The sequence below is a fragment of the Oryx dammah genome, unplaced genomic scaffold (assembly GCF_014754425.2).
Source record: "Oryx dammah isolate SB20612 unplaced genomic scaffold, SCBI_Odam_1.1 HiC_scaffold_16, whole genome shotgun sequence".
In the NCBI taxonomy this organism is placed as follows: Eukaryota; Metazoa; Chordata; class Mammalia; order Artiodactyla; family Bovidae; genus Oryx; species Oryx dammah.
In genome coordinates, this window is record NW_024070200.1 from 13,508,292 (window position 1) to 13,536,101 (window position 27,810).

Below are 27,810 nucleotides of genomic sequence, written 5' to 3' on the forward strand. Positions count from 1 at the left end.
TTTTGCCTCTTCTTCTTGCCTAATATGGACTCAGACTATTTTTAAGAGCTGTCAAGCAGTTTAGGCTCAGAATTTGATTTACAGTCCCTGAAAATGTATTCTGGCAAATGTCACCCCGTTTCGAATGGCTGATCTTTATGGAGAGAGAGAGTCGCTGCTCCTGTCAGTGATATGGCAGAGAAACAACCGCCACCCCTTGGGAAGTTGAAAACCAGCGAGTCCCAGAAGGGCTATCTCCAGACACCCAACCCCCCTGGGTGGGGTTGGGAGTGGGGGGCCCTGCTCTGAGGGCACCCCCTGGGCTGTTGACCTTGGCAGAGGTGGTGTCAACTGAGGGGGACAGTTTCCCTGGAGACTTACTGCCCTGACCTCCACCCCACCCTCCTGCAAAAGAAGCGTTATGTGTTTTAATTATCTTAGGAGATACAGTTCAGCCTTCCGTCTAATTGGACAGTTGAGATAAATGCATGAAAGAGACATGAGCAGAAGCATGTAGGAGCAGGTGCGTGACTGGCAGAGGCAGCTGAACACGGAGCTCCCCTCACGAGGTGCAGCTGCCGGAGGCCGGGGCACTGTGGGTGGCGAGCTCCGAGTCAGGATTTGAATGCAGGCCACGGCTGCGGCTTGTTGTGGGAAGGACATACAGCAGAGCCAGTCAAGTGTTCTAGGAAATAGTCTCAGCCGTTCGTGTCAGTGACCTGCTAGCCGTGGAACCATTCTGCCTTTTGATTTTCCTTGTGTGTCTCTGTGTTTTGAAAATATATCTGGGGACTAGGTCCTGGAGACTAGCTAGGACTTTGCCGCTCACTGTCTCCCCCGTCCCACCAGCAGGATATTAAAAGATAAAAAGGTATGCGCCTAGAAAGAAGGCCTGCATGATTATCAAAGTCGGTGGCTCGCCTGGGGACTGGGTTTTGGAATTAGTCGGGTGTTTCTTAAACATTCAGGTGCCCCGGCCTCATGGGAAACCCCGTGTCAGAATGGGGAGGAGAGACATAAGCCTTTCATTACAGGCTTCTGGGGTTACTGGTGTGCGGCTGCGGTTATACCCCTGAACCCCCTTTATAGAGGCCTTTCCATAGCCTTGGTATGGAGCAGGCCTGGAACCCAGTCTCTCAATCCCAGTTCGTACTTTAGGACGCCCTGTACTATGGGGTAAGATTCTTCCTCATTCTCTGACACTCACTGAATCCCCAATTTTTTAAAATTAACTTATTTGGCTGTGCTGTGTCTTCGTCATGGCATCCAAACTCTTGACGGCAGCATATGGGGTCTAGTTCCCTGAGCAGGGGTGGAACCCAGGCCCCCTGCCTTGGGAGCTCAGAGTCTTAGCCACTGGACCACCAGGGGAATCCCCAAATGTTCCTTGTAAGGTGGGGAGGGGTAAGAAAACGGGTGTCTTTTGAGAAAGTGAAGGGCTGTCTTTGTGTTTTTGTTGTTATTTGTGTTTGAACCATTCCTTCTCTCTCTTTGCTACTGAAAAATGTAAATACTTGGTGTGCCTGTCTGAGTGCATAACCCCTGGTTTCTTTTTGTTTTCTCCCCCGTTGAGGCTTGAGTGTGCTAATACTTATCTTTCCAAATGGAGAGGGTGGGGACTCAAAATAGATCTTCTACTTCCTTTGGCAGGTTTGGGGGTGTCGGGTTGAGAAGGTCAGGTCGGCAGAGCAGTTGAAGGTTGAAGAGGCTGCCCATTATAGGCCTGGCTGTGGGTTCCCACTGACAGAAAGGGAAAAACCACCAATCTTAGGCAGCCTGTGGGGACGAGACACAAGCTTACCTGCAAATTGTTTTGTTTTTTGTGACTGCCCCATGCAGCATGTGGCATCTTATTTCCCCGACCAGGGCTCGAACCTGCGCCCCCTGCAATGGAAGCACAGAGTCTTAACCACTGGTCTGCCAGGGAGGTTACCCCCCACCCAACCCCCACCCACAAATTGTTTTAAATTAGGAAATATTTCCCAAAAAGCAATGTAAGATTGTTGCATACCCAACATTTCAACATAAGATTTTTAACATATGCTGTACTTGTGTTCAGTTCAGTCGCTCAGTCGTGTCCAACTCTTTGCGACCCCATGAATCACAGCACGCCAGGCCTCCCTGTTCATCACCATCTCCCGGAGTTCACTCAGACTCATATCCATCGAGTCCGTGATGCCATCCAGCCATCTCATCCTCGGTCGTCCCTTTCTTCTCCTGCCCCCAATCCTTCCCAGCATCAGAGTCTTTTCCAATGAGTCAATCTACTTGTGTTAGATTGTAAGAAATAACACACCATTCCTCTCTTTACCCTTGGCATCCCTAGGACTTACTTTGTTTATGTTGTAAATTGATGCTACAGTAAGAATATCTGAGGATGGTTTCTGTTAGGGAAGTTCTTCTGAGTTGTATGGTGTGCTCTCTGTTATTTAAAAAATAAAAATATAAAAATCTGTGTCCTCTAGGAGCTGGTGTTGAGAGCAGGCCTGACTCACTAGTGGAGCTTGGCTAAGGGGCGTCTGCACAGACTGGAGATGCCCCCTGCCAGCCATGAGAAATCTGTCCCGAGGACCAGTCAGCGGGGGCCCTGCCCCCCGGTCATGGGGAGGGGTTGCTCCCGGGACCCCCGGCTATGCCCTGCCCGCCTCTGCAGCACCTCGCCTATGCCCGCAGGTGACCCACAACCAGGAGAACGTGTTCGACCTGCAGTGGCTGGAGCTCCCGGACGTGGCCCCAGAGGAGCTGGAGGCCCTGTCTCGGAACATGGTCTTTCACCTGCGGCGGCTCATCGACGAGCGGGACGAGTGCACGGAGGTGCGTTTGCAGGCAGCCTGGCAGGTCCAGGAGGGACAGCTCCTCGTCCTGACTCTTCGTCTCCAACCTGAGGCTCCCCTGGTCCTCTCTGTCCGGTTTTTGGTGGGGATGGGGTGGGGGGCGGCGCTTGCCCTGCAGTGAATGAACGGCCACTTCTGAGACCCCCGTGGGCAGGGGGAAGTTCATCAAAGTGCAGAGCTCCGAGCCCCTCCTGGTTTCTGTCCCACTCAATACTTCATCTTTTTTCGAAAACTTACATCCCATGCCTCCTGCTTCCTCCTGGTTTCTGGTTCTCAGCCAGCTCCTCTTGTCTGCTGACCATTGTGTGCTGAGTTCAGGTGTAAGCTCTCCCTTCCTTCTCCCGCCCACTCCCCTTTCTGCAGCTGATCGTGGACCTCACCCAGGAGCGGGACTACCTCCAGGCACAGCACCCCCCCAGCCCTCTCAAGTCCTCCAGCACCGAGTCCACCCCCAGCCCCACCAGCAGCCTTTCCAGTGAGGACAAGCAGCATCTGGCCGTGGAGCTGGCGGACACCAAGGCCAGGCTGCGCCGTGTCAGGCAGGAGCTGTGAGTCCTCCGGTCGGCTGGGCTGTTGGTTCTGCTCTTGTGCCGTGGGCTGCGGATACACGTTTCTGTCCGCTTGTGTGGTGCAGGGAGCAGGAGGGCTCTGACTCCACCCTGAGCACCCTCAGCTAGCCTCCCGGGGCCGGCACAAGGAGGGGTTCTCCCAAGAGGTTAGGGCTCCTGCCAGGACACACCCAGGCCCCATCTGGACTCAGGTGACCACACAGTGGTACGGTTTGGGGCTGGAGGGGGGATGTGGCTTGCCCCATCTGGTGAGCCTGTTCCCCTTTCCTGTAGCGGGGGAATGCCACTTTGCCCATCGTCTCGGGGACTGCCTGCCTCTCACCAGTAGGCGCTGCTGTCTGCTTGGCAGTGAGGTGGTGCCACTGTGCCCAGTGTCTCCTTAACTTTCTGTACCCTCCGAGGTAGTTTGAGGGTGGTGGGCATTGTAAACTTAAAAATGGAAAAGAACGGAAATCAGGAACATTTTTGCAAACATCACATGTCAGTTTCACCCCTCCCCGCCGCCAGAAACCCAGTTCCCTTTCCTTTTCTCGTGGGGGTCTTGCGGGGTGGTGGGCTGCTCCGCTGCATGCCTGGCAGGCCCTCTTACTGTTTTCCGATCGCTTTGATCCGCCCCCAGGGAGGAGAAGACAGAGCAGCTGGTGGACACCAGGCATGAGGTGGATCAGCTGGTGCTGGAGCTGCAGAAGGTCAAGCAGGAGGTGAGCAAGGAGGTGTGTGTGCACACATGTGTGGTGTGTGTGCGTGCCAAGAGGGCAGGGTGGCTGGGACACCCCAGTAACTGTGGATACCTGTGCTTGTGTGTATGTGTGTACACGCATGCCAAGAGGGGGTGACTGGGATGCCCCAGCAACTGTGTGAATCTGTGTGTTTGTGTGTGTGTACATGTGTGCTGAGAGAGCAGGGTGGCTGGGATGCCCCAGTAACTGTGTGTATCTGTGTGTGTGTGTAAACATGCATACCGAGAGGGCAGGGTGACTGGGATGTCCCGGTAGCTGCATTACCTGTGTGTGTGTGTGTGTGTGTGTGTGTGCGCACATGCCGAGAGGGCAGGGTGACAGACACCCCAGTAACTCTGTGTGTGTGTGTGTGTGTGTGTGTGTGTACGTGCACGTGCATGCTGAGAGGCAGGGCAGCTGGGATGCCCCAGTAACTGTGGCCCAGGGGCTCAGGAATACAGCCTTGGGAGCTCCCAGCAAAGGCTGTTGTTTCCTTCCCACTCAAAGTGACGCTGACGTTCTCATCCTGAGAACGGCCGTGGGGGTGACTGTTTCTTAGTGGCAGCGGGTGGGCCCCCCATGTGGTAGCCTGCACGGAGAGCCCCTCAGCCTCCAAGATGTCCTGGAGACGCTGCACTTCAGAGCTGTGGCTGAGTCTTCCCTCCCCAGAGGGGCGCCCCCATGCCAGGCTCCCCTGTCTTTGCCTGTCTCCCAGAACATCCAGCTGGCGGCGGACGCGCGGTCTGCTCGCGCCTACCGGGATGAGCTGGACTCGCTGAGGGAGAAGGCAAACCGTGTGGAAAGGCTGGAGATGGAGCTGGTGCGCTGCCGGGAGAAGCTGCACGACGTGGACTTCTACAAGGCCCGCATGGAGGTAGGCGCCCAGCCTCGGGGTGGGCTCGCCGGACCGGTCCTGAGAAGGACCTGCTGATTCTCTGTCCTGGTGGTTTGGGATGAGGAGCCAGCAGGTTTCGGCAGCTGGCACGTTCCCTGCCCCTCACCTGCCTGTTCCTCCCCAGGGGCCGCCTGCTCTTCTCCTCCATCTCGAGGTGTCAGATGGGTGTGAGGAAGGAGTGTGATTTGTAACAAAAGGGTCCTGACTTCCTTCTTTCTCCCATGTCGTGTCACAGTGACGGGCTTCAGTTTACCTGTCTTTTTTTAGACTTCTCTCATGTTTCTATGGCTAAACCTTGCCAAGACCAACCCCTTTCTCCTCTATAAAGTAGAGACAGTGGTGCTGCTTCATGAGGCTTCTATGATGAAAGAGGTGAAACGCCTGGTGTTTGAGCAAATGCCATAGTAAGCCCTCCATGGTGGGCCCTCCTTTGATACCCAGGTTGTGGGGAGCTGCAAGGGAGGGTGTTGAGACTGAAGGGGGAATAGAGACCAGGATCCAGGTGGGGTCACTGATGCTTTGACCTCCCACCCTTCACTCTTCTGCCTTCCATCAGCAGCAGCTTCCAGAACCCTCTTTTCTGAGAATTGAGGCGTTTTTGCCCCCACGTTAAATCTTGGCGTTTAGAGGTGGTTTTAATGAGCAGGGGCTTCCCCGGTGGCTCAGACAGTAAAGAATCTAGCTGCAATGCGGTAGTTTTGATCCCTGGGTCAGGAAGATCCCCTGGAGAAGGGAATGGCAACCCACTCCAGTGTTCTTGTCTGGAGATTTCCGTGGACAGAGGAGCCTGGCAGGCCACAGCCCTTGGGGTTGCAAAGTGTCGGACACGACTGAGTGACTAACACTTTAACGAGCAGGGTGAGATCTGAATGTCAGCGTGTACAAAAAGGTCCTCAAGTTTCTTCTTGCCAGATCTGAATGTCAGCGTGTACAAAAAGGTCCTCAAGTTTCTTCTTGCCGCCACGGAGGCTTCTGAGAGACTGCACATAGGTCTCAGGGGACGGTGTTGCCCTCTCCCTGTCCATGGCCTCCTGCTGAGCTGCTGGCGAGCATGCGTAGGGACGGCTGTTTTCCCCAACCTGCTCTACCATGGAGTCAGGCCCTGGGGTCCCTAGGGCGCATGGAAGTGGGATGGAGAAGCCTGTGGTCCAGGGCCCGTTTGCTCCTCAGACCTACTCAGGGAGTGTCTGTTCCCTGACGACTGTCAGTGACACGGGGCAGGCACCGGCTGCTCCGGGAAGGTAGCCCTGGCCCCAGTGACGATGGGGGTGGGAGACCAGCTCTGGGCTTTGTCCTGAGATGGTCCACCGGCCTTGCTGCGTTTGAAAGGCGTGAATCCCAGCACAGACAGGTTCCAGGACACATCGCAGGGCTCCCACGGCTGGCCGGACGTGCCGCCCTCGGGGGAGCCAGGGACAGTCATGTGTGAGATCCTCAGACTGCTGCCCCAGCAGCCCCTCCAGCCCCGCCTGCACCGGGGGTCCTCATGCAGCCCCTGAGTGGGATCATGGATGGAGCGTGGTTCCCACAGCTCACCCTCACAACCAGCCTCGGAGGGGATGGGTTTCGGTGTCCTGTCTTTAGTCTCGTGTTCATTCCTGGCCTTGTCCGAGCAACCTCTCTCAGTTCAGCAGACATGGGGGCTCAGTGCCTGTGTGGGGCCAAGCCCTGCGCCAGGAGCAAGGGATCCAGGCACAGATGAGACTCGCTCCCTGCGTTCAGGGTGCTTCCTGCCTTTTGCGGGGGGTTGGTTTCACATGGGAACCCCTTTTCCATATTCTCAAATGTTATGCCTCTGTGTGGTGACAGCAGTGTTTTCTGTTTTACTTTATAATTTATTTACGTCTGTGCTGGCTCTTCATTGCCGCACGGGCTCGACTCATTAGTTGCCTTGCGGGGGCTTCTTCTCGTTGCAGTGGTTTCTCTTGTGGCAGAGCGTGGCCTCTGCGGCACTCGGGCTTCAGTAGTTTTCATGCGTGGGTTCGATCGTTGGGACTCCCAGGCTCTACAGCACAGGCTCAGAGGTTGTGGCACACGAGCTTAGCTGCTCCACGGCCCGTGGGATCTTCCCAGATCAGGGATTGAATCCATGCTTCCTGCATTGGCACGCAGATTCTTTACCACTGAGCCACCAGAGAAGCCCCCGTATTTTCATACTGATGAACAATTTCCATAGTAAAGTTTACCATGAGGTTAGCAATGCCTCAAATGGTGCATGTCTTCATTTTCACAAGAATAAGTCCTGTAGTGTCTGTCTGTGTAGGATGCTTCTTTGGAGGGCAGGCAGTGGTGCACGTGAATCTGCAGAGGGCTTGGTCTGGGGAGTGCAGGCTGCTAGAGAGAGGATGAGCTGTGCTCTCTTCGGATGCCCATAATGTTGGTGCCTCGAGAACGGAGAAAAAGAGCACCTGTGTGTGCCTCCTCGAATTGGAGTCAATGCAGTGGCCTTGCGAGCCGTCTGCAGACCTGCTGTCTGCCGTGCATGGCAGACGCTTCATGTGGACCACGAGCCCTAAGGACAGGGCCTGGCTCTTACCTGACTGCGTGCCCAGGGCCTGACACACACAGAGAGCTTGGAAATCACTGTGCAAGGCAAGTGAAAAACCATTGCTCAGTAAGGAACAGACTTGTGGTCTGGGGAGAAGGATGGAGAAGAAGCATGAGTTTTTGTCTCCTCTGGAACAAGGCAGCATTGGATGTGACAGGCAGCAGGGCAGAGAGGCGCGTGGTCATGCTCCAGCCAGCTCACATCTGTGGACAGCTGCCATGCGAGGGGGATGCTTCTCTGGGTACAGGGGCAGCAACAGGCAGCCAGGTGCCCTCCCCTGGCGTCTGTCTAGTCTCACCGCTGAGAAAGGGCTTGACATCGCGGAAGAGAGAATGTGTTAGTGCCACATGGGCGGAAACATAAAGAACTGGAGTTCAGGGTGAGGGCAAGGTCAACTTTGGTTAGAATAATATGGAGCACAATTTTCCATGTTTTGCTTTTCAACTTCTGTCTGCTTTTATGTGGGTCTGTGATGGCTCAGATAATAAAGAATCTGCCTGCAGGGCAGGAGACCTCGGTTGGGAAGATCCCCTGGAGAAGGGAGTGGCAACCCACTCCAGTATTCTTGCCTGGAGAATCTCATGGACAGCGGAGCCTGGCGGGCTGCAGTCCATGGGGTCGCAGTGAGTCGGACACGGACTGAGCAACTAAGCAACAATATGGAACACAAATTTCCAGGTTTTGTTTTTCAGCTTCTGTTAGCTTTTATGTGGGTCCTAGTCTGTTTATGTCAGGATTAAAACAGCAAGGAGAGGAGCACACCCTAGGTGCAGTGGGGCGTGTGGGGTGGATGCACAGGGCGACCCTTGAGTGCTTTTGCAGAGGGTGGTGGTGCCTCACTGCCGTCAGGGCCCAGGGGTTGCTGTCCAGAGGACCACGTGGGAGGAGGACAAAGGCAGAAAGATTGCCTGGGAGATTCCTCGTTTCATTGTCTGAAATCCCTGACAGCAAGGACAGATGCATAGCGTCATGTGTGTCTGGGCAGGGTGAAAACCAGGCAGGCCTGTCTCCGCTCCTCTCTGAGATTTGTAGCTTCCTGGTCCGTGCTGACTCTGAAATGAACAGAAGCTTGAGAGGCGGAGACATAGTGCACAGCTGGAACAGCTGCCACATCAGCTTACTGGGTGTTGAGCAAGCCTTGTCCCCATGCAGGGGACTAAGATCACGTTACGAAGGCAGACCCTTTGTTCCCATTGGGACTCTGTTTCCTAATGACTTCTGGGAGTTGTATTAACGTTTGGTGCCTGGAGAAGTTAGCACAGGACAGACCCGATGCTTGCTTTATGATTCAGCCCACCACGCTCCTGAGTCGGACGAAGTTTAAAAACAGGCAGGTCCTCAGTGAAGCCTCAGGGCCTCCAGTGGAATGAGATGGGTGGGCAGAGATTATCGAGGGGTGGTCCTTGCTGAGTGGGAGGCCTCTGCTTGCCCCAAGTAGGGTAACCCAGGGCTCCCTCCCCTGAGGACCCCTCAGGGCTGGCTTTCCATTGCTCTGGACACCTTAGGGATCCATTGGGTGCTTAGGGATCCATTGGGTGGTCCTGAGGGCAGTGGGCAGGAGCTGGTGGTTGCTTTGATTTTTACCCCTCCTTCTGGATTCTGGTGCTTTTTGGGAGGGGGGACCTAAGGCATCTCTGAAACAACTGTTAGCTTGATGCTGGGTGATGTTCACTGAGTGCCAGCCTGAACAGCGTTTCATGGAGGCATAAAGAGACAGTAATCAGCAGCTGACAGTAATCAGACACCATGCACAGACCATTTTGCATGCCTTATCCTAGCTGACCCCCACTTCAGCCCTGTCTCATGTCCAGCAGAGGAAGGCAGGATCCACAGTGAGAGAAAGGAGTCTGCTCCAGGCCCCACAGCTGGCAGCGCGCGTGGGAGCCCAGGGACCTGAGCTGTCAGCCCACATTGCCGGTCACCTCACAGATGGGCAGGGGCAGCTCTCGAGCCACATGGGGCCCGACCTCCAGGCCTGGACTGTGGCTTCCTAAACGTGGCCCCTCAGCTGTGTGCCCGGCTGGGTCAGGCCGCCTGCTTCACTTGGGGTCCTGTCCTCAGGAGCGGGCTGGCCTTGACAGCTGCCCCAGAGGTGGGGAGGCAGGCGTCTGCCTGGGGGCCGAGCCCTGGGCTGTGTGAGAGCATGGGCTTAGCTTCCTGCAGGCGTCTCACTTCTGAGGCGAGGACGTGCACAAGGCTCGTTATTTCCATCATGTAGTGTATGGTCGAGTGGTTACCACCAGGAAATTGAGACATTTTTGAGTGGTAGTTAGAAGTTATCCTGTATTGTATTCTCCTCCCCTGGTTGCCCTTGTTTATCCCTGCCTGTCAGAAATCAAGGCCATCTTGAATGCCACCTGTGATCCCCCCGCATGACATGATTCAGCTGACAGGTGTTTACTGAATACTCCTGTGAGGCCCACAGGAGCAGAAGTGGAATAGGCCTGCCCTGAGGAGTGCGCAGTCTGGAGGAGGAGGACAGGCCAGCACACTGTTGTCGCACAGTGTACCCAGGGCACTCTGGGACCCCAGGTAGCTGACTCAACCAGTGGAACAGTGGGAATCTACAAGCACTTCTCAGAAGGGGCGGCTTAGGCTGGGCTTTGGGGGTGGAATAGGAGTTCGTTGTGAGGATGAAGGGATGGCCTGTGTTTTGGAACTCAGGGCTGGGAGTGCTTGTGGGCAGACCTATTGGAATACAGGTGAGAACAGTGGAGGCGGTGGTCAGAGAGGAGGACCAGGTCTCCTTCCTGCTTGAAATCCCTCTTTTGCTGTGCTTCACATTTCTTTTGGTAGTCTGAGCTTCTTACCCACATGAGCCCCTTGAGGATGGGTTGCAGGCAGTCTGAGCTCTCTGGCCCATGTTCGAATCCTAGTTTCACCCTTTGCTGGCTTTGTGATTTGGAATTTATTCCTTAATTTACCCAAATCGGCCTCTTTCCCCCCCGCCCCGCTCCTGACTGTGGTGAACAGTGAGTGGGGTGGGGGCAGGGAGCCCCTGATGCAGGGTCGACCGCACGGTGGATGTCATCTCCAGCAGAGAGGGTGCCCAGGGGAATTTAGAGTTTTGATGATTATACCTTTTATGGCTGTCAGGCTTTGATCAGAACCGTGTCCGCTGACCGGAAGGCTTGCAGTTTCCCCTCTACCAGGAATCTTGGATTCTGGCCCATGCAAGGCGAGTGGACATGCAGTGGATAACACAGCTCCCAGCCCAGCTCTCAGTGGTTAGAATCCACACGTGGGGCCAGCCTTAGAACACTGCCCACCGGGAGAGACATCCCCTGTGTGCATGTTTGTGAGATGAAAGCATTCAGGGGACTCTTGGTCCCCCCGAGATGCTGAGTGGTGCTGGGCTGCATGAGGGACTAATCTGCAAGGGGGCAGCCATAGTATTCCACACCCAGCGTGTGCCCGAAACTTATATGTGAGTTTCACGTTTGTTTGTGACTTCACTGTCTTAAAGACTCCCCATTTCCAGGAAACGGCTGAGAACAGTTGTTTTTCCAAGAACATATGTGTAAAATGCTTACATATAAGCTGTTGATTGAACGAAAGAACAGCTTCCCCAACATCCTGATCAATGGAATGAATGTTGAGCTGAGAGGATTAGGCTTAGCCCTTGAACTGGGACAGACTCTTAGCCCCACCCTTCCTGGTTAAGGAAATGGAGGCTCAGCAAGGTCCTGGAGCTGTCAGTGGAGTCCACTTGTCCAACCAGGTGAGGTTATAGATGTCATATGCCTGTGCACCGTGGCCAGCAAAGAAAGTGTTACCTTGCCGGATTGATTTCATTTATTATTATTATTTTTTAACTGGAGTATAATTGCTTTACAATGTTGTGTTAGTTTCTGCTGAACAACAAAGTGAATCAGCTATTAAGTATACATATATCCCCTCCCTCTTGGACCTCCCTCCCACCTGCACATCCCACCCCTCTGGGTAATCATAGAGCACCAAGCCCAGCTCCCTGTGCTATATAGCAACTTCCCACTAGCTCTCTATTTTACACTGGGTAGTGTGTATATTGGGCTTCCTTGGTGGTTCAGTGCCAAAGAATCCACCTGTCAAGCAGAAGATCTGGGTTCGATCCCGCACTGGTTCGATCCCTGGGTTGGGAAGATCCCCTGAAGACGGAAACAGCAACCCACTCCAGTGTTCTTGCCTGGAGAATCCCTTGGCCAGAGGCGTGTGGCAGGCTACAGTCCATGAGGTCGAAAAAGAATCGGACACAACTTAGTGACTAAGCAGCAGTAACAGTGTGTGCACATGTCAGATAATTCATGGATATTTTCCTTCAGTTGAGAAAGTCCATGTGGCCTGACCTGATGAAAAAGGTGGCAGTGCTCAAAAGTGGGGACAGAACTCTCTCAAGGCAGCAACCTTTCCCCTGGATTGTTTGTTTTGGTCCAGAGACCTGGACGAGCTGTCATCACGAAGCAGGTGCCTTTATCTGATGGTTCTCATGTATGTTTTTGCTGCTCAGGAGCTGAGAGAAGATAATATCATTTTAATTGAAACCAAGGCCATGCTGGAGGAACAGCTGACGGCTGCTCGGGCCCGGGGCGATAAAGTTCATGAGCTGGAGAAAGAGAACCTGCAGCTGAAATCGAAGCTTCACGACCTGGAATTGGTATTGCAGGCTGCTGCCACACAGACCTGTCTAAACAGATTGGGGTGGTTTCAGGTTGTGCCACGTCCTTCTCTGATTTTTTCCGTCATGGTTTTGGTGCCGCTGCCAACACGGTTAACGCGCTGACTGCAGAGAGTAGCTCGCTCAGCTTGGCGGCCGGGGTGGGCCCCACTGGGCGCCCACAGACGGACAGAACGGGACTACCATGCTAGACTGCTCATGTATGGATGAGCTCATGTGTGTGTCTTTTGCAAGAAGAGCCTCTGCTGGCTTTTATGGTGAGGTCTGAGCTGAGATCCCTGAGTTCCTTTCTAGGCTTCTCGAGGCATGTTAGGTGCCCTAGAGCCACGAAGCCGCCTGTCACCAGGGTTCTTACTCTAAAGCCCTGGGTTATAAGTCACTTTGTTCAGACAGCATTCAGTTAGAGACCTGGGCGCTCTCATCACCCTCCGTTGCCAGCCAGTGTATCTTTCGGTGGCCGTAACTCCCAGCTGGGCCCTGGGCTAGACTCATTTCTCTTCGGGGAAGCGAGCAGGTGCCTAGAAGGCCTTCCATCCTTCAGGAATGGGGGTGGGAGTGGATACACGGGGGCTAGGGCCTGTCCAGAGGGGTCCCCCAGCCACATTCTCACTCCGTCTTTCTTCCCATACTAGGACCGGGACACAGATAAGAAGCGAATAGAGGAGCTGATGGAGGAGAACATGGTCCTGGAGATTGCTCAGAAGCAAAGCATGAACGAGTCCGCCCACCTCGGCTGGGAGCTGGAGCAGCTGTCCAAGAACGCAGACCTGTCGGACGGTAGGGGGCGCCCGGTGCCCGGGAGCCGCCCAGCCCGCGGCCGCTTCGTCATCCAGGGAGCCGAGCCCTGGGCTCTAAATCTTCCGTGTCAGGGCCATCCATTCACCCCGAGTAAATAGGATTTCCTTCAAGTGCCATTTGGAAATGTTTCATTACCCTTCTCCCCAAGGAGAGCAGGAGGGGTCTGGCAGCCTTGATGTCAGGACATGAAACACAAATTAAGTGTTGCCAGCTTTCCCAGTTCCCATATGGACAGTCCCAGGAGCTTGCAGATTAGCTCGCGCTGACACCCGGAGGGCATCAGAGCCCTATCTGTGGACGGTTGAAAGCCCTGCATGGCAGGAGACATCCCCAGCAGTCACTCATCCCCGCTATGAGTGTACCCTGGGCATTATTTTCTCGTTCATTTGCATAATTGGGCAAGACAGATGCAGTCTGTTCTCTGTCTCCCCGGGCGGGGGCTGCTAAGTGGCTGCTTCTCCCAGGACCCAGGCCTCTTCTGGCTTGCACCGCTGCCCCTGCTCGAGACAAACGGGGCGCCTCGGCCAGGGAAAGGTGGGTGGGGCAGCGGTCAGCGCTGCGGCAGGAAGCTTCGGTGCCCAGCAAACAATAAGCCAGTTCCTGTGTTCAGAAATAGCACACGTGCCTGTGATGGAGCGAGTTATTGTTTACTTAGAGCTGTGCAGAATGAGGTAGGGCTTTTGGCTGGGCTGGGAGTCACTTTTTTCAATTCCCACAAGCATCCCCCCAAACAATAGAAAATTTGTTGAACAAAGCTGGAAAACATCTTCTCTTCGAGGGGTGTCCCATCAGTTCCAAACCAAACATCAGTGTGTTAAACTACCAGCCTGTGAGGGGAGTTAGTTTTGTCTGTGCTTTGGGGCCCGTACCCTGTGCTGGAGTCTGAGGATGGGATCACGGATTCCTGGCCCTGGAAGGAGAGTAGGTCCACTGGGGAGGACCACTGCCCCCTGGTGGAGCAGAGAGGTGGTGCAGACTGCCGGGGACAGTCCCAGACCTGAGAGTATTTCTGTAAGAAACCAGGGTTGAGGGGAGGCGCTTGAGCGGGAGCGGGCCGCCAGCGGTCCGGCCCGGTAGGCGCAGAGGGTCCTGTCGGCGGCGCCCGGGAGCGACTAGCTTCCCGATGCTTCCGCCCTGGCTCCCGCCGGCCGGGCTGTGCGCTTTGGGCCCGGCTCCGGCCCCCTGAAGCATCCGCGTGGGTGACAACGGCTTCGGCCCCGCGGAACGGAGCGGCTGGAGCGCGAGGCGGCCGCCGCCGGGAGGAGGATGGGGGCTAACCAGTTGGTGGTGCTCAACGTGTACGACATGTACTGGATGAACGAATACACTTCTTCCATCGGAATTGGAGTTTTTCATTCAGGAATTGAAGTATATGGCAGAGAATTTGCTTATGGTGGCCATCCTTATCCCTTTTCTGGAATATTTGAAATTTCCCCAGGAAATGCTTCTGAACTAGGAGAAACATTTAAATTTAACTGTTGTTTTAGGGAGCACTAACTTCCTAGAAGATGATATAGAAAAAATTGTGGAAGAATTGGGAAAAGAATACAAAGGCAATGCCTATCATTTGATGCATAAAAATTGTAATCACTTTTCTTCGGCTTTATCAGAGATTCTCTGTGGGAAAGAGATTCCTCGCTGGATCAATCGGCTTGCCTACTTCAGCTCCTGTATACCTTTTCTACAGAGTTGCCTCCCAAAGGAGTGGCTCACGCCCACAGTCCTGCAGTCCAGTGTCAGCCAGGAGCTCCAGGACGAACTGGAGGAAGCAAAGGACGCTGCAGCCTCGGCCTCCATGGCCAGCAGCCCCGCAGGCTCCAGACCTGGGTGCCACACCAAACTATAAACGTCTCCAAAGTCACACATTCAGAACTGTCTGTGGCAGTTGACTATCACTAGAGAAAAGTAAAAGAATAAACGTCCTTTGGATATTTTGTATGCAAAGATGGCTCTCCCCCAAATCCCAGTTTTTCAGCTCAGGATTATATTTATAATCAAAAACAATACAAAAAAAATAAATCACTTGGCGCAGGAGGGAGAACTTTGTATGAAGCTGCCCTCTGTTTTTTTTTTTTTTTTTTAAAAAAAAAAAGAAAAGAAACCAGGGTGGCCTATGGGGGTTGGAAAGCCTTGTGCTTTCAGACTACTCAGTATAGTGTATGAGCCCTTTCAGATCAGCGAGCGTGAATTATTCTCAATGTTCCCAACTCCTAGCGCTTCAGTTCAGTTCAGTTCAGTCGCTCAGTCGTGTCCAACTCTTTGCGACCCCATGAATCACAGCACACCAGGCCTCCCTGTCCATCACCATCTCCCGGAGTTCACTCAGACTCACGTCCATCGAGTCAGTGATGCCATCCAGCCATCTCATCCTCTGTTGTCCCCTTCTCCTCCTGCGCTCAATCCCTCCCAGCATCAGTCTTTTCCAATGAGTTAACTCTTCGCATGAGGTCCCAAAGTACTGGAGTTTCAGCTTTAGCATCATTCCTTCCAAAGAAATCCCAGGGCTGATCTCCTTTAGGATGGACTGGTTGGATCTCCTTGCAGTCCAAGGGACTCTCAAGAGTCTTCTCCAACACCACAGTTCAAAAGCATCAATTCTTCAGCGCTCAGCTTTCTTCACAGTCCAACTCTCACATCCATACATGACCACAGGAAAAACCATAGCCTTGACTAGACAGACTTTAGTCGGCAAAGCAATGTCTCTGCTTTTGAATATGCTATCTAGGTTGGTCATAACTTTTCTCCCAAGGAGTAAGCGTCTTTTAATTTCATGGCTGCAGTCACCATCTGCAGTGATTTTGGAGCCCCCCAAAATAAAGTCTGACACTGTTTCCACTGTTTCCCCATCTATTTCCCATGAAGTGATGGGACCAGATGCCATGATCTTCGTTTTCTGAATGTTGAGCTTTAAGCCAACTTTTTTGCTCTCCTCTTTCACTTTCATCAAGAGGCTTTTTAGTTCCTCTTCACTTTCTGCCATAAGGGTGGTGTCATCTGCATATCTGAGGTTATTGATATTTCTCCCGGCAGTCTTGATTCCAGCTTGTGTTTCTTCCAGTCCTTAGCTAGGAGCTATTGAACATTAGGTTGAATGAAGGCATAATGCAAGTAGAGCCTGAATGCACTTTTTCATGTGTGGTGTGGTGGCTTCTTGAGTCAAGAAAGACCTGGCTCAAAGTCCTGTCTCCTCTGCTTGTTAGCTGGGTGACCTCTTTTAGAACTCAGTTTCCTTATCTGCAAAGTGGGGATAACGAAGCTGCCTCATAGGAGGCGGTGGTGAAGCTCGATGCCATGCTTGGCCCACGGGCACAGTAAAGGATGCTGTTCTTACGGCCACTGTCTCACTAAAATAGATGCCATTACTCTGCTTGGGTGCTAATGAGCACTCAGTAATGAACTGTTGTGTCATCGTCATCATCTGTGAAGCACTGGCTTTTATGGAAGAGGAGAGGAGGCTTGTGGTCAGCTGTGTTGTTGAACTTGTAGACCCTTAGGAATTATTCCCCATGGGTACAGTTTCAGTCTGGGATGATGAAAAGGTGTGGAGGGGGATAATAAAGATGGTTGCACATCATTGGGAATGCATCTAATGCGACAGAGCTGTGCACTTTAAAATGGTGAATTTTATGTTATAATGTTTTACCCCAATAGAAAAATGTTCATTTTCCACAAATGCCATGGTACCATCCAAATGATCACAGGCTCTGAATTAATGGAGTTTCAGTTGAGGTTTGTTTCATTTGTAGCATAGTTTCGTGTGTGGCGAGCGCACGTGCTTGTGTGTGTCAGTGCTGGACCTGGGCTGCGGACCTTTGTCCACCTCCCCTGCTGTGCTGCCTGTTGTTGCTTGGGGTCTTGAGGACGTTCAGGCTGGCGGGTTCTGAACTGCTGTTCTTGGTGGGAGATGAGAACTCAGAGAGGGTGGCAGATGCCTTTTAGACCTTAGGATATCCGCCCAAAGGATCTGAACACACACGTCTGTGTCCAGTTCGATGTGCTCACTATGGACACCATCGCCCTGCCTGTATCCTTGCCCCTGGGTAAGAGGCAGGTAAGGGTGCAGCCCTGTTTTCAGATCAGGCTCCCAGAGCTCAGTATCTGACACTGTTGAGACAGGTGAGGACAGTACAACCCCAGCCCTTTCTTTCGAGGGCTTTCATTCACACTCCTTTCTCCTCCTGGAAAAGTCCCGTGACTTACCTAAAATCCCGTGGCTTACCTAAAGTTATGCACCCGCTGGTGGCAGGAAGGAGCTAAGAACTCCCGTTCCTGACTCTCGGGTTTGTGCCCACTGCCCCCCTTCTCCATATGTGTTTGAGCTATTTGAAAGGAACCAGCTCAGGGGTCCCCAGCCCCCAGGTCACAGACTGGTACTGGTCCACGCCCCCTCCCCCACCCTGGTCTGTGGACAAATTGTCTTCCATGAAACCAGTCCCCAGTGCCAAAAAGGTTGGGGACCACTGGAATAAATAATCTTCCTCTTTCTAGCTTTAGCTTATATTTTCATCACATTTAGGTGTTGGTTTTTTTTTTTTTTTTAGAAAACAACCAAATATTTGGAAATGAATTAATATACCCTTAAGAAACCCCTCGATCAAAGAAAAAAATCAAATAGAGATTAGGAAGCAACTGAATCGTACGTAGAAAATTGGTACTATGGGTATATCAGTTTGTGGAAGGAAACTTACACTAGAAAAGTAGAAAGTAAAATTAATAATATTTGCATTAATTTTATTTTTTATACTTATAAAGGGTGAGATTTTTTATATTTTTATTGGCATGTAGTTGCTTTCCAATGTTGTGATAGTTTCTGTGTACAATACAATAAACCAGCTATACGTATACGTATATCCCCCCTTTTTTAGATTTCCTTCTTACACTTAGAATTTTTAAAGCAGTTTACATACACTCTCTCATTTCTTCGCCCAGTGTAATCATGAAATTACAAAATGAAATCTCCATTCAGGGGATCTTATCCAGGGATGGCAAGCACTGGGCATATGTACCCACGGAGCCTTCTGCCACCTGTGGCAGACATAACTCATCAATTATCGTGCCCCTCCTGCTGAGGCACCCAGCCTCCCGTTGCTCTCAGAGCTGGCACAGGGAATGTTGTCTGTTTTCCATCTCTCAGTCTCTAAGCTCCTTGAGTTGTATGGTCACGTGAGCCGCTTGGTAAAAAGTGGTTCCCAGCAGTTGACACGATCTTTAACTTTGGCACTGGCGTCTTTGCTGCAACCTGCCTTCCTCTGAAGCTCTGGGCCCAGCTGAGCTAGCAGAGGACTGTCACTGTCTGAGGGACTTTCAGGTAGTGACTGTGACAGTACCATGGAGGAGGCCCCCCCAGCCGGCCCCTGGGACCCCCTTCCCGGCCCCTCAAACCACCCCATGGGGCACCAGATGCCCCTGGCTTGCAGCTGGAGCCCGGGGCTGACTCGGCTCTGTGCTTCAGCCTCCAGGAAGTCGTTTGTGTTCGAGCTGAATGAGTGCGCCTCCAGCCGCATCCTGAAGCTGGAGAAGGAGAACCAGAGCCTCCAGAGCACCATCCAGGGCCTGCGCGACGCGTCCCTGGCGCTGGAGGAGAGCAGTCTCAAGTGCGGGGAGCTGCAGAAGGAGAACCAGCAGCTCAGCAAGAAGGTAACCCGGCTGGAGGCGGGGTGGGGGCGTGTCGGGCAGGTGGACACCCGCCCCCTGGCCCGGTCTGCCGTCTGGAGGCTGGTAGGGGGGCAGGTATAAGTGAGGATGCGCAGCTGGGAGGAGAGCAGAAGCCACTGCAGCCACAGTTAACTATAACAGAGGAACAAGCAGTCGTAGAGAGCAGTCGGCAGACAGCGGGCTTGTGGCTGCACAACCTTGAAGGTGTGACCTGTGCCTCCCTGTCTTCATCTCTGAAATGGGGTTCGTGGGCTTCCCGTCTAACAGATGTTGCGAGGTCTTGGTGGGTTTGTCTGTGTGAGGGGTCTGGTATGTAATAAGTGTTCAGTGAGAAGAAACCAGGGGACTATTATGGGGCACAGGGGAGAGGAAGCAGTGATGTAGGCCATGCCCGCCTACGTGTATGGGGCGTAGGGACTGTTGGTGGACAGTTTTGGGTGCTGCTGATGGTGAACAGGACCAGTGCCCACCCCTCCCTCTGGGTTTATGGGATGGAGAAGAAGAGGGGGCCAAACTGCATTTGCCTTTCAGGACAGCTGCTAGGTCTTCCCAGGAGCACAGCAGAACCCAGACATCTGGGAGGGCAGACAGGGGCTTACAGACCGGTCTTTGTTCTGTGGTTACAGGGACCCCCATTTGCACTGGGGATTCAGTCTCAGGCACAGGAAGGGTCATTGAGAGGCTAGCGATGGCTTCCGTGGCTTTGGCCACTCCAGGTCAGAGGGCATCAGTACATCACACTGCCTTGGCGCAATCATATTGAGTACAGTAGCTGTCAGCGTCCAGCTGAGGGTGGGAGTGTGAGCATGCTTGCTTGCCAGCCACCATGCAGGCCTGGTGCTTTGAGCCGTCCCACCTGCCCGTGAGTCCTGCCAGCATCATTTACTGAGGCCGCATAGGCAATGGGAGGGCCACCAGCCACAGGCAGAGACCTGGGCACCACTGGTCCTGACTCTGCTGGTCCCTTATCTCGGCTAGGCTTGGGACAGCCCCTCCTCCTGTGACTGGGTCTCTGGAGCCCCCTCATAGGACCTCCCAGGCTCAATTACTCACTCTTCTTATCCCTTTGAAGCCTTGTGTGCCTTGCAGCATTTCGGCCAACAAATATTTTGTCCTGGCTTCATAGGACGATAGATAACCTCCACCCCATCTCATGCCATGTCTCAACCCAGAATGTTTTTCCCAGCCCTCGTGGTCCACCCCGGCCCTGCACCCCTGCACAGAGGGGCAGTGGGTATGCCCACCTGGCCATACTCCTCAGCCCTTACTTCTCGGGTCCCACCCTCCCGATTCCTCCGGGGTCGGTTCCCTGGTGGGACACCAGCCCTCTCCTGCCACAGTCCTTAAGAGACAGGGCTTGGCACAGAGTCCCTGGCAGGAGGGAGGTGCCACAGTTCCCAGACCCATCCTATATCTGGTGCTTGGAGCCCTGGGAGGCGGCCTTCTGCCCTCCAGAGTACCTCTTGCCATCTTACTTAGTCTGCCCTCCATCTGACTGACCCTGTCCTGGCCCAGCAGTGTGGCTTCACGTTCTCCTCTTCCCCCCCCACACACCCTGACTCCGGCACTGACAGGTGCTCCCTGATGATGGATGGGCAGACACCACAGCCCCGGCTGGAGGACTCTCCCCCAGGCCCCTTGAACCCTCATCCGGTTCAGTTTGTCAGAATTTCCTTTCCCTGGCCTCAGCCATCCCACTGTCCCGATCTTCCCGTGCAGTGGGTCTGGGCACCAGCTGGCACTCCTCAGTCAATCGGTGAAGCCCCAGGCCCCATGGGGGCCAGCCTGGTTCTTGCATTCCCCACCCGGGAGGTCACAGGCCCAGAGGAGCTCAGTGATTTGCCTGAGCCTCACAGTGAGGACATAGCAGGGCTGGAATACACCCCCCCAGGTCGACCGCTGCCCCACACTCCTCTTTTGAGGACGACTCAGATGCATTTTCCTGTCGGCCTCAGCTGGGCCAGGCTCCCCTGTCCTGGGGTCCCTGGCTTGGGGCACAGGGCTGAGGTGCTGACGAGGGGATGTGACGACATGAGTATGAGCCCCACTCAGCCCAAGTCTCCCCACTGGTAGGGGAAGAAGCATGCCTGCTGCTTCCTCCGTGGAGATTTGCGAGCTCCCAGACCCATGAGCCAGGAAGGAAAGTACGACAAGTAGACAGAGCCTGCCCACGGGCAGCAATCCTTCCAAGAGCTTTGGACACCTCTCTGTGCAAGGCCCCAGCTCAGACAGGCTGAACTGCAGCAGCTCCAGGCCTACTGCTCACAAATGTCACTGGACATCTCGGGGTCTTACCCCAGAGGTTGATTAATGGCCTGGGGTCCGAGATCTTTCCAAGCTTTGAGACCCATCTGGTCTTTACGATCCATCTTTTTAGAAGAGCTGTCCCAAACCAGCACATCAGGATCCCTTACTGGTTAGTTGCTCAGTCACGTCCAGCTATGAGCGACCCCGTGGACTCTAGCCCACCAGGCTCCTCTGTCCATGGGATTTAGCAGACCTGAATCCTGAAGTGGGTTGCCACTTCCTTCTCCAGGATCCTTTAGGACCATGTCAAAATGCAGACAGAAGGTCTGTAGGTGGTGAGGCCGCGCTCTCCCAGGAAGGGGCAGTGGGCACTGCTGCACCTGCTGCCTGCCAGCACGTGGCAAGCACCATAGTGACAGGCTCAAGAGGATGCTCACTGCCGATCCTGTGTCAGTTACAGAGACTTGCTCGTGGTCACGTCATTAGGAGGGAGGGACCAGAATCTGAACCCTGTCCCTGTGGCACCAGAATCATGCCTCTTGCTGAGCTCCAGCCCCCGCTTGCCGAGGGCTTTGGTGTCGGTGGGAAGGGGACCAGCAGCCTGGATGCCCTCCCAGTGCAGGCAGTAGCAGGGGCTTCTCCTGGGAGCCGTCTTAGGCGCTGCCCTGGACCCACTGAGTCAGAATCTGCGTCCACCACCTTAGTGAAAGTGAAGTCGCTCAGTCGTGTCCGACTCTTTGCGACCCCGTGGACAGTAACCTACCAGGCTCTGAGGTCCATGGGATTTTCCAGGCAAGAATACTGGAGTGGGCTACCATTTCCTTCTCCAGGGGATCTTCCCAACCCAGGGATCGAACCTGGGTCTCCTGCATTGCAGACAGACGCTTTACCATCTGAGCCACTAGGGAAGCCCATTCCAGATGTTAGGCACCATGAAATAGGAGTTCCTGTTTTAGGAAGGTCAGGCTGGTGGATCTCAGCAGAAGAGCTTGGTGTCAGGGAGGTGATGGGGTGGTTTTCCAGGCCCGGGGAAGATGGCCCAGCCCCGGGCAGGCAGCAGCAATAGAGAAGCCTGGGTAGAGAGGGCAGGGCTTAGGGACAGAATTGCTGGAGGGTGAAAGAGGAAGGAGGGGCGTGTCCGCAGACCTCTCTGAGCATCTGGGTGAACTGGAGTTGTCACCAAGCGACGTCTGCGGGGCGTCCAGTGGTGGTGGCCCCAGGCATGTGGTCTGACCCTCAGGGCAGTGGATAAGGCCTGAGATGGGAGCAAGGAGCCCTGTGGGTACTTGGACCACTGGCATTGAGAATGAGGAGAGGTGGGCTGAAAGAAGCTGACCGATGGTGCCCATGGCCTTCCACTTCCACGAGCTAGAAACGCAAGCAGTGGGAGGGAGCTGAGGGTCGAGGGTATGCAGAGGTCCCTTCAGAGCAAGGCCGGGCCACTTTCCCTTGAGAAAAAGGCCCGTTCAAATGTTGGGTGGGGCTGATGGGTTTTGAGTTGATTTTAAAACATAGATCACTTTGTGAGGCTCACTGCAGCCCGTCTGGGTCTTCTGGCTCCGCAGATTGAAAAGTTACAGACCCAGCTGGAGAGAGAGAAGCAGAGTAACCAGGATTTGGAGATCCTGAGTGAGGAACTCATCAAAGAGAAGGAACAGCTGCAGAGCGAGATGGAGACCCTGAAGGCCGACAAAGCCCGGCAGGTAGGTCCTCTGGGAATGGATGCCTGTCCCGGAACTCCTACCTGCAGGAGGGAGAGTAGCCCAGGATTTAGCCATTTCCCAGGAGTCTGTAGGGGAAACGTGGGTGACGAGGCATCTGGCCTAGCTGCAGCTCAAACCAGCCGCTCTTGTTCAGTGGTGGGGCGGGGGGGACGCCGGCAGCGCCTAAAGACGAGTGTCATGATGGGAAGAGAGAGGAGATGCTCTTGGCATGTTGTGGGCGAAGCTAAATGTCCAGCGTCTCACAGGACAGCCCCACGTGACCGAGAACAATCCGGCTCCCGACGTCCATAGCGCCATGCTGAGCCTCTAAGGTTTATTTGCCTCACGCCTGAGGTGGGAGGCAGTCCAAGGCTGGTACAAGGGCTCTGTGATCCTGAGCAGGAGCCAGGCTCTCCTCCTCCTCTGCCAGCCTTAGCTGGGGCTGCTGCGTGCCCTCAAGGAATGGGAGAAAGAACTGGAGGGCGAAGAGCAGAGGGCCAACCCCCACTGCCCCCCTCCTCTCTGGGACCTTGTGTCACATTCATTGGTCACACTCAACACGTGACTAACCCCTACCTGCGAGGGGAGGCCCGGGTTTCAAGTATTTGAGTTTTTCAGGCGCTGAGCTAGAGCCAAAAAAAAGAGGGGATGGGATAGTGCCATGTTTGGAGAAAAGACAGGCAGGGTCCCTGGCAGGATGTGGCTTACATGGAGGGCAGAAGATGACAAGCAAGGCGATCCCAGACGTGTGCTCTGGAGGGAGTAAACGGAGAGAATCCTGCTGGGTGCAGGCGCTGAGGAGTCGGGGTGCAAGGCTGTCCTTGAGGGGCTGCCGTTCATATGCGGAGCCCTGGAGGAGGGGAGGAGTCAGGATGCTGCAGGCCAGGGGAGGGCTGTCCAGGGCAGAGGGAAGACTGTTCAAGGTCTGCGGGTGAGGAGTGGCCTCAGGGGAGCCCACAGAGGCGAGCGGCCAGGACGAGCGTACCAAGGGAATCAAGTTCCATCGTTTTCAGTAAGAGGAAGAGATGGGTTTCTGTTTCTACATCTTCCTGGCTGCCCTGAAGGCATTTTAACTTGAAGTGTCTTCCTAAGGGTCTCCATGCTCTTTACCTCTTGTCCATGTTTGCCCCTGGGAACTTTAGGGACTTTTGTTTTTTCAATTGAACTATAGTTCAGTTCTGGCATACAGCAAAGTGATTCAGATATATATATGCATGCGTTCATGGGTCTCTGCTCAGTTGCTTTAGTCATGTCTGACTCTTTGCAACCCTGTGAACCATACCCCGCCAGGCTCCTCTGTCCACGGGATTCTCCAGGCGAGAATACTGGAGTGGGTTGCTATGCCATCCTCCAGGGGATCTTCCCAACCCAGGGATCAAACCCGGGTCTCCTGCATCTTTTGCATCATAGGCGAATTCTTTACCGCTGAGCCACCAGGGAAGCCCATATGTGCGTGTGTGTGTGTATAAAAATATATATGTGCACATATATGCATATGCTTTTTCCATTATAAGTTATTACAAGTTATTGGATATAGTTCCCTGTGCTGTACAGTAATACCATTAGGACTTCGGCGGAAAATGGTCTTTTAGGCCCTGGGCTTTGGTCACCAGATTAAACCAGACTTCAGCCCCAGATCACGACAATATGTTTGTGCACAGCCAATGTCTCTCCCATCGTGTTTTCCCCCAGATCAAGGACCTTGAGCAAGAAAAGGACCACCTCAACCAGGCGGTGTGGACACTGCGGGAGAGGTCACAGATCAGCAGCGAGGCCCGCGCCAAGGACGTGGAGCAGGAGAACAAAGCCCTGCATAGGACGGTGGCGGAGGCCAGCAGCCGGCTGAGCAGGCTGGAGCTGGAGCAGCAGCAGCTGCAGCGGGCGCTGGAGCAGGCGCAGGAGAAGGCGGGCCGGGCCGAGGCACTGGAGCGGGAGCTGGGGCGGCTGGAGGAGGAGAAGGGGCGGCTGGCACAGAGGGCCAGCACTCTACAGGCGGCAGGCGAGCGGGCGGAGGCTGCGGAGCGTGAGAGCCACGGGCTGGCGCTGGAGAACCGGCAGCTGCGCAAGTCCCTGGATGCCCTGCAGAACGTGTCGGTGCAGCTGGCCAGCCTGGAGCAGGATAACCGGCAGCTGGACGAGGAGAACCTGGAGCTGCGCCGCATGGTGGAGGCCATGCGCTTCACGGGCGCCAAGGTGGCCCAGATGGAGCGCGAGAACCAGGAGCTGGAGCGCGAGAAGCAGGAGCTGAGGAAGAACGTGGAGCTGCTCAAGGCGCTGGGCAAGAAGTCGGAGCGCCTGGAGCTCAGCTACCAGAGCCTGAGCGCCGAGAACCTGCGGCTGCAGCAGAGCCTGGACAGTGGCGGCCAGAAGGCACAGGCCCTGGAGCGGGAGCTGGGGCAGCTGGAGGCCGAGAACCAGGGCCTGCGGCGGGACCTGGAGGCCCTCCGGCTGGCCCACCGGCAGCTCGAGCGGGCCGAGCAGGAGCGGAAGGCGCTGGAGCAGGAGGTGGCCCAGCTGGAGAAGGACAAGAAGCTGCTGGAGAAGGAGGCCCGGCGGCTGTGGCAGCAGGTGGAGCTCAAGGACGCCGTCCTGGACGACAGCTCTGCCAAGCTGTCCGCCGCCGAGAGGGAGAGCCGCGCCCTGGACAAGGAGCTGGCCCGCTGCCGGGACGCGGCCGGCAAGCTCAAGGAGCTGGAGAAGGACAACAGGGACCTCACCAAGCAGGTCACCATACACACAAGGACGCTGACCACCCTGAGGGAGGTGAGCTGGGGCCGTCGGGCCACACCGTGTGCGCTGTGGGATAGAGGTGGGGTAGGGGGAGGCCCCTGGCACGTGCTCCCTGCTTCGAACCAGAATGATGCCTGAAAGCGTGAAGAGGAAGTAGACGTGACCTGTTAGGATCTAACTGCCCAGAGACAGCCAGTGCCTGGGGTATTTTATTCCATCCTCTTTCTTGGGCATTTGTGTATACACACACTTGCTACTTTACTTTGTACACCTTAGCTCTGTGCTGTTTTTCACTTACTTTACCTTTTCTCATTACACTAAACAGCTTTCGAGCCACAATTTCTAATGGCTGTGAGGTAGATTTACTGTGATTAAGTCTATAGATTTGCTGTGATTACTTCCCTGGCCACTCAGATGGTAAAGAATCTGCCTGCAATCCAGGAGACCTTGGTTCAATCCCCGGGTCACGAAGATCTCCTGGAGAAGGGAATGGCGACCCACTCCAGTATTCTTGCCTGGAGAGTTCCATGGACAGAGGAGCCTGACGGGCTGCAGTCCATGGGGTCGCAAGGAGTCGGACATGACTGAGCAACTAACACACATTTTTTGGACAATCAGATTATTTCTGAGTTTTCCCACTGTTTTGTTTTATTTTTTTAAAGTCTTTATTGAGTTCATTACAGTATTGTTTCTGTTTGTGTCCTGGTATTTTGGCCGAGAAGCATGTGGATCTTAGCTCCCTGACCTGGCAGAGCCGGGAACCAGGGAAGCCACACCCCCTGCACTGAACCACCAAGGAAGTCCCTCCTACTATTTTGAATAACACTGGACATCCTAACATACAACCTTCACAGATACCTATTTTCTTAGGATATACACCTCGGAGTGCAGTTACACTTGAAAGGGTCCAAATTTTTAAGTCTCTTGGTGAACACCTGTCTTACTTCTCCCTGGTAATTTTTTGCGTGGTCATCTGGTCTTTCCTGCATGTGTTAGGGTGAGTCACTGCTCTGGTAAATGACTTCCGCATCTGCCTGGCCCTCACAGAAGCTGGCTCTCCCCACGCGCGGGAGTTCACTGTGGCTATTCACAGGCACCCAGCTTCCTCCATCCTGTGGCTCGGCCATCCCACAGTGGATCTGCCTGCAGCAGCTGGATGCGGAAAAGAAGGACCACACTTCTGGAGGCAGAATTGGGTCACAGAGTTGCACCTAACTGCTGGGGAGGCTGAGAAACGTTCTAGCTGTGTGCTAAGGAGGAAAAGGAAATTTGAGAACACAGAAAGGTCTCCATGTTAAATATATATATATTTATATATATGTTACTGACTGTCAGTGCAGCAGATCACCATGCTGTGGGGAAGATACAAGACCCCAACTCAGGCAGTAGCCCCTGCCTCCATAAGCATTGGTTAGGGTTTGCTGCAGTAACGATCGACCCCAGAGTCTCAGGGGCTCATCCCATCCGAGGCTAGTTTCTCGTGCGAGTCCAGGTGACTCTCCAGGGAGCCTGTCCTCTGTGCTGGGGCTCAGTAGTCTAGTCTGCTTTGACCTTATGGCTCCCCCATCTCAAAGTGGGGTTAGGGCGTTTCCCGCAGCAGAGGTGAGGCAGCTGGAAGGTCACTCACCGGCCCTTCCATGCCACACCTGGGGAGCAACCCTGGAACGTTCGGCAAACATCACCAAATGTGGTAGGGGTTCCAGGCCTTGGGGTGGGGTAGGGGGTCCATGTGAGGGCATGTAGCTATGTCACTGGGCAGAAATTGGTAGCTGCCTGGAAAGCTACAGAGGTGTGGACCGAGTAAGTGAACTCCTAGGTGAGGTCAATGTCCACTTTCAAAAAGTAAATCAAAACCTAAGTCTAAAAGTAAAATCTTTCTCCCCTTTATACTTTTTTCTTATGTTCTAAATTCCCTGCAATGGGCATTTAATTACATCACTTCATAGAAAAGGCAGTCGTGTTGGAAGAATTCAAACCTGCTCCTCAAAGGTCACCATAAATGGTATCTCGGATGCGTCTCTGGATATGTTTGGAGCATGTTCAGTCCTTCCCGGACACACTGCTGGTGTCCTGAACCCCGGAGCCTGGGAAGGTGTGTTCATCCCTTTCCTTCAAGACATCCCCGGGGTCCGCTGTCCACATAGAACCACCCGCTTGACCCTCGAGACACCTGAGCTGGCTGTGACTCGAGAAGATGGTTGCTCTGCTCTGAGATGGGCCTGTGTCTGTCTCTCTTGCCTCATCTGCTGGGCTCCTGGCCCATGCTTGTCCTCACTGTCCCCACAGGACCTGGTGCAGGAGAAGCTGAAGAGCCAGCAGCTGAGCAGTGAGCTGGACAAACTGAGCCAGGAGCTGGAGAAGGTCGGCCTCCACAAGGAGCTGCTGCTGCAGGATGACAACAGCAACGGTGACCCGTGAGGACTCCCCCCTCCCCGGGTGGCTGCAGGAGTCCGTGCGCCCCACGCCCCGCAGGCTCCAC

General features: G+C 54.3%; 2 protein-coding genes and 1 non-coding gene across 4 annotated transcripts in view; 2 read left to right on the top strand and 1 right to left on the bottom strand.

The window, feature by feature from the left end:
• CCDC88C (coiled-coil domain containing 88C) overlaps positions 1 to 27,810 on the top strand; it is a 145,781-nt gene that overhangs the window by 81,293 nt on the left and 36,678 nt on the right. Inside the window, exons 7-16 of one of the 2 annotated variants that reach the window (XM_040256634.1) lie at positions 2,653 to 2,793; positions 3,177 to 3,361; positions 4,002 to 4,083; positions 4,817 to 4,975; positions 12,031 to 12,177; positions 12,831 to 12,975; positions 18,449 to 18,633; positions 22,464 to 22,601; positions 24,294 to 25,364; positions 27,618 to 27,745. In XM_040256634.1, coding sequence (XP_040112568.1) covers positions 2,653 to 2,793; positions 3,177 to 3,361; positions 4,002 to 4,083; positions 4,817 to 4,975; positions 12,031 to 12,177; positions 12,831 to 12,975; positions 18,449 to 18,633; positions 22,464 to 22,601; positions 24,294 to 25,364; positions 27,618 to 27,745 — 2,381 coding nt within the window. Of the gene's footprint in view, positions 1 to 2,652; positions 2,794 to 3,176; positions 3,362 to 4,001; positions 4,096 to 4,816; positions 4,976 to 12,030; positions 12,178 to 12,830; positions 12,976 to 18,448; positions 18,634 to 22,463; positions 22,602 to 24,293; positions 25,365 to 27,617; positions 27,746 to 27,810 lie in introns of both variants that reach the window. The other variant, XM_040256635.1, reaches the window with a different exon arrangement.
• On the top strand, positions 14,212 to 15,067 carry LOC120874999 (deubiquitinase DESI2-like). Its single transcript, XM_040256641.1, is given in 2 exon segments — positions 14,212 to 14,468; positions 14,470 to 15,067. Coding segments are annotated over 2 exon segments (579 nt in total). The 5' UTR covers positions 14,212 to 14,262; the 3' UTR covers positions 14,843 to 15,067.
• On the bottom strand, positions 21,735 to 21,806 carry TRNAC-GCA. The gene has a single exon. It is a non-coding gene; the product is annotated as a tRNA-Cys (tRNA).